General features: G+C 51.7%; 1 protein-coding gene and 1 long non-coding RNA gene across 2 annotated transcripts in view; both read left to right on the top strand.

Moving 5' to 3' along the window:
• Nucleotides 1–11,056, top strand: part of LOC140213516 (uncharacterized) — a 48,525-nt gene extending 37,469 nt beyond the window's left edge. Inside the window, exons 2-3 of the long non-coding RNA XR_011890376.1 lie at nt 10,682–10,790; nt 11,002–11,056. This is a non-coding gene — a long non-coding RNA (uncharacterized lncRNA). The remainder of the gene's footprint in view (nt 1–10,681; nt 10,791–11,001) is intronic.
• A 1-nt stretch (nt 11,057) lies between these two features.
• LOC140213515 (uncharacterized) lies at nt 11,058–13,514 on the top strand. Its single transcript, XM_072284768.1, has 3 exons — nt 11,058–11,119; nt 11,482–11,809; nt 12,206–13,514. The coding sequence occupies exons 2-3, from the start codon at nt 11,724–11,726 to the stop codon at nt 12,507–12,509; spliced, it is 390 nt and encodes a 129-aa protein (XP_072140869.1). The 5' UTR covers nt 11,058–11,119; nt 11,482–11,723; the 3' UTR covers nt 12,510–13,514.
• The last annotated feature ends 1,842 nt before the right edge of the window (nt 13,515–15,356 follow it).

Here is a 15,356-nt window from a genome sequence, read left to right as displayed (position 1 = left end):
GCGTACAGGTAGGTTTACTGCCATATACGAGAAAGAATGGCGAAAATCCCTTTGTAGCCTATGAAGCGGTGTTATAAAAGTACGTAACATATGGCAAAAAAAGGTCCCACTTGGTTTGATCCGATGTAACGTAAATGGATAGCATGTTGCCCCAAGTAAGAAAATTCAATTTCGGCGCGAGAACAATCAATGATGGCCTGATGATAGGAAAGGAAGCCGCACCACAAGATTACGTCGTGTTAACAGGATGAGAGGACGTCGAACTCGACTGTATACGTCTATCTTTGAGCGACGATGCGGGCGGTACATGCGGCAACTGGGGTAATGCACTCAGAACTAGCTTTCCGGAGTTACAGCGCAGACAAGTGCGTCATTGCTTTTTGAACCTCGCGGCAAAGTTCTGCCGTAAGTACTGAAACGGCGTCGCCTGTGTCGGCTAATGCCAGTGTGGCGACTGCTTCTACAGACTATTCGATTACGTTCGTCGGAAGGGAGCGAGGCTTTGTGTGGTTCCACTGGAACGCAGTTCCCGCCTCTTGAACTGCGGTAGCTTATTTTCCTGCTCCGATGGGGCCGGACGCCGCAGCGTGGGGGATAGGTTTGCGGAGACGAGGAATGGCGTGCGACAAACACAAGCAGAAGGAATAACGTTGCTCGTAGACGGCAAATGGGAGTCATTTGGGGGCGACAACGACGAGAGAGAGAGAGAGAGAGAAAATGATAAATGAAAGGCAGGGAGGTTAGCCAGGACTGAGCCCTGTTGGCTACCCTAGGCTGGGGAAAGGGAAAGGGGGATGGAAAGATTAAAAGAAGAGAAAGTCCACTGGAGATATCAGTCGGTCACTCAGTCCGGATCACAGACGCTGACTCAATCCGGTCGCCTTCAAATATCGCAGCAGCGCTTTTGTGGCCTTTTGTAGCCGCGATATGTGAGGCCATGGTCCCAAGATCTTTTTTAAGCTGAACGGCCTTCCATCTAGTTGATTGAGAGCTGTGCAGAGGTCTTGCCTTTCATTTTCAAAAGATGGGCAGTAGCACAGTATATGTTCTATGGTTTCCTCGACACCGCAGGCATTGCACTCGGCGCTATCAGCCATTCCAATCAGAAATGCATAAGCGTTGGTGAATGCGACGCCCATAGTAAGTCGCACAGGACTATTTCCTCATTTCGCGGAAGACCTGGTAACAGCCGCAGTTGCATAGAGGGATCGAGGAAATGCAACCGATGTTGAGTGAATTCAGGTGTGAACGAAGCTGGCGAAACGTAGGGGCGGACAAGTTGGTCATTACCTTGGAGCCATAAGCGATTGCGACAGTGCCGTGCCACGCGACCAGGCGTTCCACAGAAGAAGCACACAGGCCGATTGCCGGGTGTAGGCCAGGGTCCCGTGCTAGCTGGAGATCTGGTGGTGTGCACTGGAGGGATTGGACGTGGCGGTGCAGCAAACGCTGGCGTTGAAAAAGTCGATGGAGGTGGTCATGCTGCAACCTGGACGTAGCTTAGATGTACACGCAATTGTGGCGCTGCAAGAGGGGGCTGAATAGCTTCGGACGCTTGTTCCTGGAGCATCTGGCGGAACGTAGGAGCCAAGGACGTCGTAGGCCCTGGGACGGCAGTGAACAGGGTTAGCTGGCGCACCTCTTTGGAGCGTATAAATTCCTTGATTTCTCTGAGCAGATGGTCGTTGTTAGTCACAGCGGCTAAACATGCAATAGAAGTATCGGGGATCGAAGAACGTCGAGTGAGTAGACGTTGCCTCCTGAGTTCGTCGTAGCTTTGAGAAATTTCAGAGACTTCGACCAGGGTCCGCGGGCTTTTCGAGAGGAGAATTTGGAATGCGTCGTCCTCTATGACCTTCATTAGGTGACGGATCTACTCAGACTTAGTCATCGATGGGTCGACACGCTTGCAAAGGTCCACAACGACTTACATGTACTTGGTGATGTTTTCACCGGGTTGCTGGGAACGGCTGCGCAAGTGTTCTTCGGCGCGGAGCTTCCGCAGCACATGGTGACCGAAGACTTGCGTAATGCGCGCCCTGAAATCTGGACAGGTGCCGAGGTCGGAATCGTGGTTGCGGGGCCACACGCTAGCGATACCTCTGAGATTGAAGTTCAGAGGTGGCCTCCCGGTGACGAGGCCACCTCTGAAACGGCTTCGGCTTGTCCGACTGCTCCCGACGTCACGGTTTCCCAACATCGCGACCCTGGTGTGTTCTCTGGCCTGGAGGGACAGGACGTTGACGAATGAATCAAGCTATATTAACATGCGAGCGCTAATACCAGGTGGGACCCAACCATTATGCTCGCCAATGTCATCTTTTATCTCGGCGGCACCCCACGCGTGTGGCACCAGCCGCATGCCGATGAGATGACCAGTTAGGACAATTTCAAAGAAAAGCTCAGGGAACTGTTCGGCGACCCCATTGGGCGCAAGGCTTTCGCGAGAAAGGCTCTTGCGTCTCGTGTGCAGACATCTACAGAGCCGTACGTTTCATACATGCTCGATGTATTGGCTCTATGCCGAAAAGCTGATGACGCTATGTCCGAAGCAGATAAAGTTTCACATGTCCTAAAAGGCATCGCCGACGACGCTTTCAATTTGCTTGTTTTCGGCAACGTCTCGACAATCGACGCCATCATTAAGGAATGCCGTCGCCTTGAACAGGCTAAGAGCCGCCGTATCACACACCATATCACGCGGCTACCCAACACTGCGGCTATGTCGACATGTGAGGGTCGACCACGTCAGGCTACCACCTGTGACGACGTCACCCGTATTGTTCGCCGCGAGCTCGAGGCCGCCTGTTCGCCAGCTTTCGCCGCGACGCCTCCCAATCCGCCAGCAACCACGTTTGCAATGATTCAGGCCGTAGTCATACAGGAATTTGAGAATGTGGGTCGGAACTCCGTGTGTACAACGTTTGAACCACCCGCCGTGGTTGCTCAGTGGCTATGGTGTTGGGCTGCTGAGCACGAGGTCGCGGGATCGAATCCCAGCCACGGCGGCCGCATTTCGATGGGGGCGAAATGCGAAAACACCCGTGTACTTAGATTTAGGTGCACGTTAAAGAAGCCCAGGTGGTCGAAATTTCCGGAGTCTTCCACTACGGCGTGCCTCATAATCAGAAAGTGGTTTTGGCACGTAAAACCCCATAATTAAATTTTTTTTTAACGTTTGAACCCAACGTTCCCCAGTTTTCTACGGGCCCTCCTCGTCCCCGGCAGTCCTTTTCTGCCTTATCTCCCCGCAACCCGTCCGAATGGCGTACCCCTGATGACAGGCCGATCTGCTTCCACTGCTGTCGCATCGGCTACGTCGCTCGTCTCTACCGCAACCGATGGATACCACCTTCTCGGACATACGCCGCCACTTCTTCCCGCACTTTTGGACCTTCTGTTCCATATGACAAACGCCATGAACCCACTGTTGCTGCTGCCCCTGCCCCGAACCTTCGCTACAGCCGCCATCACCTCGCCGCCATCAGTCTCGTTCGCCCCAACCCCGCCGCTTCTCTTCGCCGCCTATCGCGTCCCGGACCCAGCCGGAAAACTAGGCACTGCAGCTGCTGGAGGTGAAGCTGCGTTGTCGACCATGCCCCCAAATCCTCTGCTCACGTTACCATCGAACCAAAACCTTCTTGACGTTAACGTTGACGGCTATCCTGTCACTGCACTCATCGGTACAGGCGGACATATTTCTATTATGAGTGCTGCCTTCTGACAACGACTCAAAAAGCTCTTCACCCCAGCGTTGGCACGCGTCGTGCGCGTTGCGGATAGCGGTACTGTGCCTATCATCGGCATGTGTACGGCACGAGTCAGCATTGCCGGCCGCCACACCCCTGTCATCTTCACCGTGATTGCTCATTGCCCCCACGACCTAATTCTCGGCCCCGACTTTCTCTCCGCGCATTCTGCCCTTATTCACTGCTCGCCTTGAGTTCGCCCTTCGCCTTGAGTTGCCGATTCTCGTAGAACCTTCTGAAGCACCCCAGTGCCGCTAACGCCCCACCGGCTTTTTTCGCCTGCCGCCAAAATCAATAGCCTATTTTGAACTCTTTTCTTCCCCACCAGTCCCTAATGGCGAGTACCTCGTCACTCCTCTGCCCGACATTCCACTTCTGTATGACGTCACCGCGCCTCACAGTATACTGACTATTACTGCGAACCACACTCGGACGCCTGTTTGTAACTTTGGATTGGCAAAGCAAAACCTACCGCAAGGTATTTGCATTGCCAACGTTGTCTCGGCGACCATCACGCGGCACCGTTGTCAACAGATGCTTCTTGCGGGCTTAACAGGCCCATCGTGCCAGCCTCGGCCGCCGATCCCAAGATACAGAAAATGGTTGCGACGGGCCTGTCCTCTGCGCAGGCTGAATATCTTTGCCAATTGTTATCGTCCTACCGAGATATTTTCGGCTTCGACGATCGCCCTTTAAGCCGGACGCTAGCGGTCAAGCATCGGATTCTTACTGGCGATGCTACGCCTATTCACCGACGACCGTATAGAGTTTCTGCTTCGGAACCCCAAGTAATTGAAAGTGAAGTGAACAAAATGCTACAGAAATACATCATTGAGCCTTCTTCAAGTGCTGGGCGTCACCTGTGGTGTTGGTTAAGAAGGATGGCACATGGCGCTTCTGTGTAGACTACCGTCATCTGAACAACATTACTAAGAAGGATGTCTACCCGCTCCCACGTATAGACGATGCACTTGACTGCCTGCACGGTTCCAGCTATTTCTCGTCTACTGATCTGCGTTCTGGATACTGGCAGATTGCGGTTGAGGATATGGACAGAGAAAAAACCGCGTTCATCACACCTGATGGTCTATATCGATGTTAAGTAATGTCACTTGGATTATGCAACAACCCTGCCACCTTTGAGCGTATGATGGACTCCTTGTTCCAAGGTTTCAAATGGTCCACACGCTTTTGCTACTTTGACGGCGTCATTGTCTTCTCGCGAACGTTCGACACTCACCATGAGCATCTAACATCTATACTTGATGTATTTCACAAGGCGAAGCTGCAACTTAACTCATCCAAATGTAGTTTGGGCCACCGTCAACTTACTCTTCTTGGCCATCTCGTTGACGCTTCCGGAGTAAAGCCTGATCCCGACAAAACTCGCGCTGTCCGACATTTTCCGGTACCGAAGACAGCTGCAGACGCCCGATGTTTTGTAGGACTATGCTCGTACTTTCGTCGTATCGTTCCAGATTTTGCGACAATTGCTAGACCCCTCACTAATCTTTTGAAGAAAGCGTACAATTCTCCTGGGGCACTTCAGAAGCCGCCGCCTTCTCTAGTCTCGTCACTCTTCTAACCTCACCACCCATTCTCGCCCTCTTCGACCCTGATGTGCCTACAGAATTGCGTACAGATGCCAGCGGTCATGGCGTAGGTACCGTCTTAGCTCAGCGTCAGCGGGACAAGGATCGCGTTATTGCTTATGCAAGCCGCCTCCTAGCACTATCGGAGCGCAACTATTCCATTACGGAACGAGAGTGCCTTGCTGTTGTCTGGGCGGTTGCGAAGTTCCGTCCTTACCTTTACGGTCGCCCTTTTTCCGTAGTCACTGACCATCACCCTCTCTGCTGGCTCCCATCGTTAAAAGATCCTACAGGCCGGCTTGGTCGATGGGCTTTGAGGCTACAAGAATTTTCATATTCCGTGGGCTACAAGTATGGCCGCCTGCACTAAGACGCTGAAAGCTTGTCGCGTTACCCTGTTGGCGATCCTGACTCCTCCGATATTACCAGTGCTGGTTGCGTATTCTCTGTATCCCAGCTGTTTCATTTCGCCGACGAGCAACTTCGTGACGCCTACATCAGAGCACTCATCGACTGTTTTGAACACTTTCCGGCCGATTCCACTCTACGCCTCTTCGTCCTCGACGACGGTACTTCGTACCGTCGCAACCTTCATTCGAACGGCTCTGAGTTCCTTCTTGTCATACCTAAACACCTCCGCTCAACCATTCTAGAAGAGCTTCACGACGCACCAACGGCAGGACACCTCGGCGTATCTCGAACCTATGCCCGTGTACGTGGCCGTTTTTTCTGGCCGGGCCTTGCCCGTTCCGTACGAGGTTACGTCGCCGCTTGTCAAGTTTGCCAACGACGCAAGAAGCCTTCCCAGCTACCCTCTGGTTACCTGCAGCCGCTCGACATCGCTGCCGAGCCCTACCATCGTGTTGGCTTAGACCTTCTCGGCCCATTTCTGGAATCTACATCACAAAACAAGTGGGTTGTAGTCGCGGCTGACTACGCGACCCGCTACGCCATAACCCGCGCTCTTCCAGTACAAAAATGATTGTTGATTAACCATTGAGATATCTTTGGGCAACTGTTGAAACAACGGACTTCAACAAGTTTTCAAGAGCAATTGAGTTCACTCAACCCTTGCAAAACAATATTACCGTTGAGTGTTCTATATAAACAATTTATTGGGTAATTTGTGTTGATTTTTCTAGTTGTTCTTTTGTTGTGTAGCAGTTGAGTCCAGTATACAATAATTGGGACTCGCATATGAACATTCCAAACATTTATTTCGATGCGTTACAACCTCATTCCTGTCACTTTGTGGCAGGTTGGTTCTTCTTTCGCCACGCTTTAATTAAAAGAAAATAATGTGTGACCGATGGGGTGGAATCAAACGTCGGCCGTGGAGCCCGGTACTCTAACCAACGAGCGCGCGCATACTCCTCTCATTCGACAGCCAGTAAGCTCTGAAGTGCTTGGCGCGTGCGCCGCGTGCCACTTCCTGGTGCTGTCGCTACAGCTGGCGCTTTAAAGCGCCTATCTCCGGGACCGCCCCACTTTCGTAGCCATTTTCGCTACGTAAAAACTGCGACGTTAGACTAGATTCATGACCGCCCAAGTTCAAAACGATTTATTTCTTCGCCGGTGTACAAATGCCCATAGTCATTTTAACATACACTAGGGGTGCGATTTTGTAGGAATGCCTTTTTTCATGCCAACACCTTTTCGCGTGACGTCACCGATTTTGGAAATTCTGTATACGTAGGCACGACGTTTTCTTGGATCGTCCAATCAGAAGCTCCCTTCATTGGCCGGATGTTTCTTTCGTATTCTCTTCTCTTTTTCCGGGACTGTATAGCAAATTTGTTTTGTAAAACGGCACTTAATAAAAGCGGACTTCCATGCTGCGCAAAGCAAATTCATTTTGTTACATTACAACGCAAAAGCTGCCGCAGTCCAAAGAAATGCAAACGCAAGTGCTCTATTTTTAAAGCCGTAGCCACATAGTAGTCGGATGTGCATCCAATCCATGCCGTTGAGCGCACGCAAAATGGCAGCCTTTGTTTACCTGTGAACAGCTGACAGCCTCTAGCGTGTCCGTCTGAACAGCTGACAGTCCCTTGCGTGTCCGTAATTGCGGCCCCGCCCCCGTCAGATCAGGATTGAGGTGAGTAACTATTGCTCGTGTACTGCTTGCATTGTCGTGTGGTTTTCGCTGCATGTCTGACGTGTGATAATTTCTTTTTTAGGAAGGGCCAAGAAGAATTATCCGTAGCCCCCGAGGTCAAACTTGTGGGGATGCGCGACCCTCGCGCCTCCCCTGATGTTTTCCCGCATAGCGCATCCCCTGATATGCTGTTTTCCCGCACGGCTCGCGTGGCCTGGCGCCCGCGGCGCTCGGAGTGGTACAAGCGCGGTGCGAGAGATGGCGCGACCGTCGCACCGCGGCGGGGTTACTCGGGCGCCGAGGGACAAGGGGCTGTCTTTTTCCCGGCGGGTCGGGCGCACGGCGTGGACGTCCCACGCGCGCGCGGCGACCCATGCTTCTGCGAGACCGCCTCGCGTGGCGGCCTTCGAGCGCGCCTCCGTTGGCGTGACCGAACACGCGAACGACCAGGCGTTGGGATCCAGCATGGGGCGAACATATTCGCTCGCTCGCGGTGAGTCGGACTTCTAGATTTGTCGCGCGCCCATCGGCATGTTTTGTGGATAGCCACTCGGCTAGCAGGCATGGATCTATGAAAGGTGCAATAAATGCCCTTGTGACTGTTAGCACAACTGTGTTGTCGTTCCTTTGTCCCCAAGAGTACGGAGGAGAAACACGTATCTCCCACATCTGGCTGCCCAACGTGGACCTCTTGGGGCATAGGACGATAATTTTAAGTGTTGCTTCGTTCGAGACCGTTGTTCGAACCGAAGCGTAGGGCTAGCGTGGATTTTGATCGCTAGTGTCGGCGGCGTGCTTTCTTGAGCGAGGCGGCGGTGGCTGTAGTGTGTTTGAACATGTCAACATGCTAAGCCTTTTCGCAAGTGTTTTTTTTTTGATGACATTCGTCGGTACGAGAGCCACATGGTCTTCATCCTGGGAGAGCGAGGCTGAGTGCCCGCGGAGCAGTGGCAAGCCTGAAGCGAGTGAGTACGGAAGCCTCGTGGGTGGTCCGAATTTCTTATGTAAATAGCTTCTTCTATCTCTTTGACTCGGATGAAGTCGCGGCTCTGGGAGCCGGGTGGCCGCGGGCCACGGGTGCCACGACGGGCTGACTGGTATTGCGGCCTGGCACCGGGCGCTCCGACACCGTCTGGGACGGTGGGCGCCGTCAACTCGGATGCTGTGTGCACCGAGCGGAGTAGGACCACCTCACAGAGCTAACGTCTTCTCGCGGCTGCCTGTTTTGCGCTCATTTTGAGTGTTGTTTTTGGATGCCGGTTGTTGTCAGGGTAGCGACGCTTTAGGCCTAAGGCTTTACGAAGCTGCCTGTCGCACGTGGAGGGACACAACCTGGTGGACCGTGGCGTTGAGGTGTTGCAAGTTGCTTCCCTCATTCTAGTTAGCCTCGCACGAATTGAAATTACTCGTTCGACTCAAGAAAGCGAGCTTCGTTCACGTGAACTTAGCATCTGAGTAGCTGCCCGATCTTTTGCTAGCCGAGTTGAACATCGTACCACGTGGGCGATGCGCATGCAGAATTCCTCTCCCTTGCACTACTTTAGTGTTTGCCGAGTGTTTTGAGTGTACGCAGCGTGATTGGAGTCACCCCTGGCTGGCTGTCACCTGCACATCGTCTGCGCGGCTGCCCCGGACTACGATCGTGTCACCCCGGGCGATGGTGATGCTGTGGCCAGTTCGGCGCAGCGACTTCGGCGGCCTCCTGCATCCAGCTCACAACCCTCGGCGGCGGACAAAGGAGCCAGCGGTCACCGACAGCTACGGCGGCTCTTGCCAGCAGGGCGCGTCGGCGCGAGCGACGCTTGCTCGTACCGACTACTGCGTCGTCGTCTCCGGAGTCCTGGCCTGGGATCGTGCCGTCGAGTCGCAAAGCTGCTGCGGTGACCGGCGGACGCCAGCGGTGTACCCCAAGGACAGTCGGCTCGCATGTTATGGACAGCGTGTGGACATTTCCCCGGCGCGGCCACTGTTGCATGTACCACCTTGTTCGCGAAGCACGTGTTGATGTTAGACCGTGTCACATGTTTCGCCGGAATAAGTGATTTAAGGTTGGGGGGATGTGGGGATGCGCGACCCTCGCGCCTCCCCTGATGTTCTCCCGCATAGCGCATCCCCTGATATGCTGTTTTCCCGCACGGCTCGCGTGGCCTGGCGCCCGCGGCGCTCGGAGTGGTACAAGCGGGGTGCGAGAGATGGCGCGACCGTCGCACCGCGGCGGGGTTACTCGGGCGCCGAGGGAGAAGGGGCTGTCTTTTTCCCGGCGGGTCCGGCGCACGGCGTGGACGTCCCACGCGCGCGCGGCGACCCATGCTTCTGCGAGACCGCCTCGCGTGGCGGCCTTCGAGCGCGCCTCCGTTGGCGTGACCGAACACGCGAACGACCAGGCGTTGGGATCCAGCATGGGGCGAACATATTCGCTCGCTCGCGGTGAGTCGGACTTCTAGATTTGTCGCGCGCCCATCGGCATGTTTTGTGGATAGCCACTCGGCTAGCAGGCATGGATCTATGAAAGGTGCAATAAATGCCCTTGTGACTGTTAGCACTACTGTGTTGTCGTTCCTTTGTCCCCAAGAGTACGGAGGAGAAACACGTATCTCCCACAAACTTTGCAACATGGTGGATCGAGAACTGTCAAGGCATTTTCCATAGGGCACCGCCATGACATAACGGTACCTTCGTCAAAGTTATCGCTGCATCGGTAATACTTCCTGCACTGATACGCTCCCAGAAAGAAGCTGCTACAACAATAAATCTGAGTAGTGACTTCACCTTTTTTGACATTAGTGGTATAAAAAGGCAGAAATAAGTCGTAGTGAGCACTTTATGCAGGCGCTTAGCTTAGACAGAATGTTTGCCTCTAAATTTCTTACTGTGCTGCGGGCCGGCTGAAATTCCGAAATTGACAAAGAGAAAATGGCAGCAAAAGGGCCGCGGGTGTCAAAAGAGCAGGCGGCTATTCTCGTGCAGTTCATCGAGCAGCACCCATACCTGGCGAGAGCTTCTACAGAGTTCTCGCCACGTATGACTGCTGCTCGAAAAAACGAACTGTGGGAGGAGGTGGCGGCGGTGCTTAACGCACAGGGGCCAGCCGTAAAGGCCACCAGCCGTTGGCGCAACCATTGGGCCAAGATGGCCCATAAAGCGAAAAAAGAAGCGGCCAGGGCCGCAAGCGAGAAGAGTTGAGCTTCTAATGATGCTGACAGTAACGTAGTTTCACGTTGTCGTTGTTCCCGTGTTTGCAGGGCTACTGGAGGTGGCAAAGTGGGTGGCGTGGACGGCCGCGTCCTCGACGTCCTTATGAGGACAGGAGGGGTCCTTGTTTCCCCCCCTGAGTACTTCCCCGATAGCGAGGTGCGTACATTGGATTTAAAAAAGTGTTGTTTGTGTGACCTGCTGCGACCTCACAAATTTTCAGCATTACATTGTAACACAATATTGCAAAATGTTTAAGCCCTTTTTTTGTGCAAGTGACAATATAGGTTATGTACTCGAGCAGCAACTTGTGTAAATGATGCGCATTGCACACACTGCTCGCAATGTCTGAACACTACTCTGATTGCAGGACGAGGCAAGTTCGGAGGAAGCTGCAGGGCCCAGCGGTTCCCGCGGACATCCACCAGCGACAACTGCTTTCGTGGTGTCGGGCCCTGCAGCTGTTGCTGGGCCAAGTGGCCTTACACGTAAGGCAGTGACCTAGCTTTTGTAATAGCATTGTTGTTTGCAGTTGCTGTATGATCTTGCTATGAAGTAAAGTACGTCACTGTGCTGCTATTACATTTGTGTCTAACATCCAGCTCTTATTCATGGAGGAGAAATGCAAGACTACAAATGACATGATGTTGTAATAGAGATTCCTTGTGCTTCTTAAGGGTTACTGCTACAGCAACTTTCTGTGGCATCTTTTGCTCTAACTACCTGTTTTCTGTATCATTATTGTAGCTATGCAGCTATAATGACATTTCAAAGTGACTGGTTAGGACAATCAATCTATGTAGGTCGGATAACAGTGAATGAGCAGTCTTTGCTTTTGCCTTGCATGAAGAGCCACCGGCTACGCCCCAGGTGCTGCGGCCTACCACCCATGTGCCGCGGCCTACCACGCAGGTGCCTCCGCCAACCCCGCAGGTGCCTCAGCCAACCCCGCAAGTGCCGCAGCCAACCCCGCAGGTGCCGCAGCCAACCCCGCAGGTGCCGCAGTCTACCCCCCAGGTGCCGCAGCCTACCCCTCGAGAGCCACGGGCACCCCGTAGACAGCCCAGGCAGCAGGAACTTGATGGTGCTGTGATGACAGCTACTGCCGCATACGTTCGCCAGAGCCAGTTGGAGGAAGCCAGAGTTCAAGAGGACACCCGCTTCCGCCAAACCGGCAGGTATGTGTAAGGCCACAGATGTATATATTTCTGCGTATGAAATTGATGAGCATATGACCTCTCTAAAAATTATATTAATCAGTGAACAAGCATAATGTATACGTGTAGTCCTGTGGTGATATCTTGTACGCATTCGCGTGATATAACATGTGTGAATATCTACGCAATTATGTGGCCAAAAGAAAAAAAGTGGCGTTGAATTCAAGGAAGCAGGTATAGCAATGTAACACATCTTAATGGAATGCGACGGCACAAGTTTGATGGGCCAGAAAGATATTTCCAGTGTTTGAATATACAATGACAAGACAATAGACTGCAAATGGGGATGGATGCAACACACGAAGGCCTTGTTACTGAGCTTCTGTAATTAAACTAATTACACATCTTTGCTAACAGCACCACGAGGCCCACCTGCAGAGCCTGCGGCAGCACCACGAGGCCCACATGGAGAGCCTGCGGCACCTCGGGGAGGAGGTGGCGGGAATGCGGGAAGTGCAGTCGCAGCGCCTCGAAGTGCAGCGGCAACGCCTCGAAGTGGCGCGTCGGTCGCACGAGACCAACGAGCGCCTGCTTCAGCTGCTGCTGGCTGCACTGCGGCATGGTGGCAGCCAAGCCCCTCCCCCCTCTCAGGCCCCACATAATTAAAGGATGCAAAGGTAGCATAGGCAAGGAATTTGTAACTTATCTTAAAATTTGCTGATGTATTAATGATATGAAGGGCAAGTATTGCTAGTTTGCAAATAAATAATTGCTGAACTCACCCTTTAATGCAACCATAAGTAGCATAGCCGTTGCAGCATGATTTTTTTCTTCAAGGTTTACTTCAGCCATAAGAGCGTGCACACCATCAGGCTCGCCTGCAAAAGTGCCTGTAGGCCTGGTGTGTGCGGGCATTCCGACTGCGGCGCTGCAATTTTGAGGTGCCTAGTTATTGTCATGTCAATTTAAGCACGACGCCACACTGCAAGTGTTCTACAATTTAATCCTTCTCATCGAATGGTGAAATTTTCAGGCCTTACTATAATGTCGAAAGCAACCTGTCACTATACACAGCAAAAAAGAAAAAACGTTATGAAAATTCCTTGCCTATGCTCCTTCTTTTCATTTGTAATGTTTATTTTTTGTTTGTTGCATATTTGTTTGTGTCACTACCTGCTGAGCTGGAATGTCTCTTTTCTTGCACATCTTTCTCATTATTAAACATTTTGTTGTCATTCAGTAATCTTTCAGGTTGTGCTACATTGTAATTTAGCCCTTGTGGTGCAATTTGTGTGTAATATTTATGCAGTTTGTCTTAATGAATATCATATGGTGCTATGGCTCTTTCAGTTTCAGAGCGCCACAACAGCATGTTCCTTTCACATATAGTGATGTACCTATACATTTCGCTGTGATAAATATTCGGTTGGCGTGTGATTTAAGCACCTGCTCATTTCTGTTTCTGGTGCAGTTTAAGCCAGTTGTTATTACTGTGTACTTGTGCCGTGTACAACAGTTTTCTTAAGCGATGCATGCCGTTACCTGTGATATATTATGATGCAAGAAAAATGTGATCCAATATTTATGCCAACGTGTCTGTGATATGTTGCATAATGTCTCTACTACTGAGTACTCATGATTCTCACATTTCTTCAATGTAGAGACTGTCGCATGTGATGTGTGCATAAACAAGTGTATGTTGAAGGCTGAAATACAGAAAGGTGCAGTTTTCCTCTTGTGCTTTTATTTACACATCGCAACCACATTTCTAGTGCTAGCTTGCACTGTACAAATATTACTGTTTAACATTGCTGAGTTCTGCTATATACAAGTGAGGTCACTTTGTTGAAATCAATCAACTGCTCGTGCGTGCACACACTTCGCGGGAGCCACAGCGCTTGACATGTCGGATGACCAGTTGGACGGCATTTTCGTCACTCGAAAGGAACTTTGCCGTTGTTGCGAGACAAAATGGTGGAGGACCTAGAAGCTGCGCGTGCAACAGCACGTTCCATGGAGCGGAAGGTGTGACGTGCACTGTACATCTTGGCTTCTGTGAGCTTCTCTGTGCTAGTAGAAAGTGAGGAGACAGGCGCTTATGTCCATCAATGCGTAAGGTGATACGAGTAAGAATCAGGCTACATGCATCTAGATGACGACAGCAGCAACAAGCAAATTGTGGAAGACACTTTGAATATGCACTTATTTTTAGCTTGCTTTCAATCTCATCTGTCACCTCTAACGATACTGTTTTACTTACTATAAGTGCAGACTTTACATAACCCTTCGCTACACAACTTTTATGTACCCACCGTGGTTGCTCAGTGGCTATGGTGTTAGGCTGCTGAGCACGAGGGATCGAATCCCGGCCACGGCGGCCGCATTTCGATGGGGGCGAAATGCGAAAACACCCGTGTACTTAGATTTAGGTGCACGTCAAAGAACCCCAGGTGGTCGAAATTTCCGGAGCCCTCCACTACGGCATGCCTCATAATCGGAAAGTGGTTTTGGCACGCAAAACCCCATAATTTAATTTTTTAACAACTTTTACATTTCTCAACAAATCATGAATGCTTTGCATTACGCAGACATCAACTACAACTTAGCACGGGAAATGTATCTGCAATTTCACAGCATGAAATGCACAATGCAATTACTTAAAACTGTGTGCATGCACCTAACGATGCTGACGCTGCTGTTGACGTCGCAGCTGCCGCCGCACGCTCCTCAAATAACGCATGTGCTGCGCACGGGTTGTGCCAAACATGCCAATGAGATTGTCGCGAACAGCCCGCCCTCTCAAGTAGTGCATTCTAGAGCCCGTGTTACGGGGCAGACTGTGCGGCATGGGGTCGCCGTTATTGTCAAGCTCACTACTACTACTGCCGCTGCTGCTGTCGTCATCACTGTCATCGCCTGACTCGTCGCCTTCAGAAAGGCGAAGGTTGTGCAACACAGCACATGCCGTGACAATGTTGACTGCACGTTCCGGCTCGTAGAGGAGGGTGCGATATCGCTAAAGACAGCGGAAACGGCTCTTTAAGAGCCCAATGCACTTCTCCACTACGGAACGCATGGCGGCATGTGCTGTGTTGTACTGCCCCTCGGCTGTGTGCACTGGAGGATGGCCAGGAACCGGGGTCAGGAGGCACGGCTCCAAGGGGTAGCCACTGTCACCTGCACAAAGATGGAAATAGTACATTGAGTACTCCGCTGACGAGAGGCAAGTTGTCAACTGAGGAAAGCTAGAGCATCATTCAACAAAGGTAGACTTCAGGGTTGCAAGTCCCAAGTAAAAGCATGAGTTGAGCATGTCCATACCCGACACAAACTCTTAACCAATATACATGTGCACTACTCGGTGCCTGCCACAAACAAGAAATCAACACTTGTTGCTGCTATCAATGACAGTAGTAGCAGTAATGTGTGTTCATTTCTTCTGCTTCAGGCAGTCACTGGGTGCAGAGAGCACTAATACGTGTTGCTTTCGTCAGCTCCTCGCAGACACCTAATGTGCTTGTAACTTAACACTTCGAACATTGCCAATGGTGGCAGTCAATGTCTTAAT

This window comes from Dermacentor andersoni, chromosome 10 (genome assembly GCF_023375885.2).
Source record: "Dermacentor andersoni chromosome 10, qqDerAnde1_hic_scaffold, whole genome shotgun sequence".
Taxonomy (NCBI): Eukaryota; Metazoa; Arthropoda; class Arachnida; order Ixodida; family Ixodidae; genus Dermacentor; species Dermacentor andersoni.
This window is presented reverse-complemented; position numbering and strand designations above follow the sequence as displayed.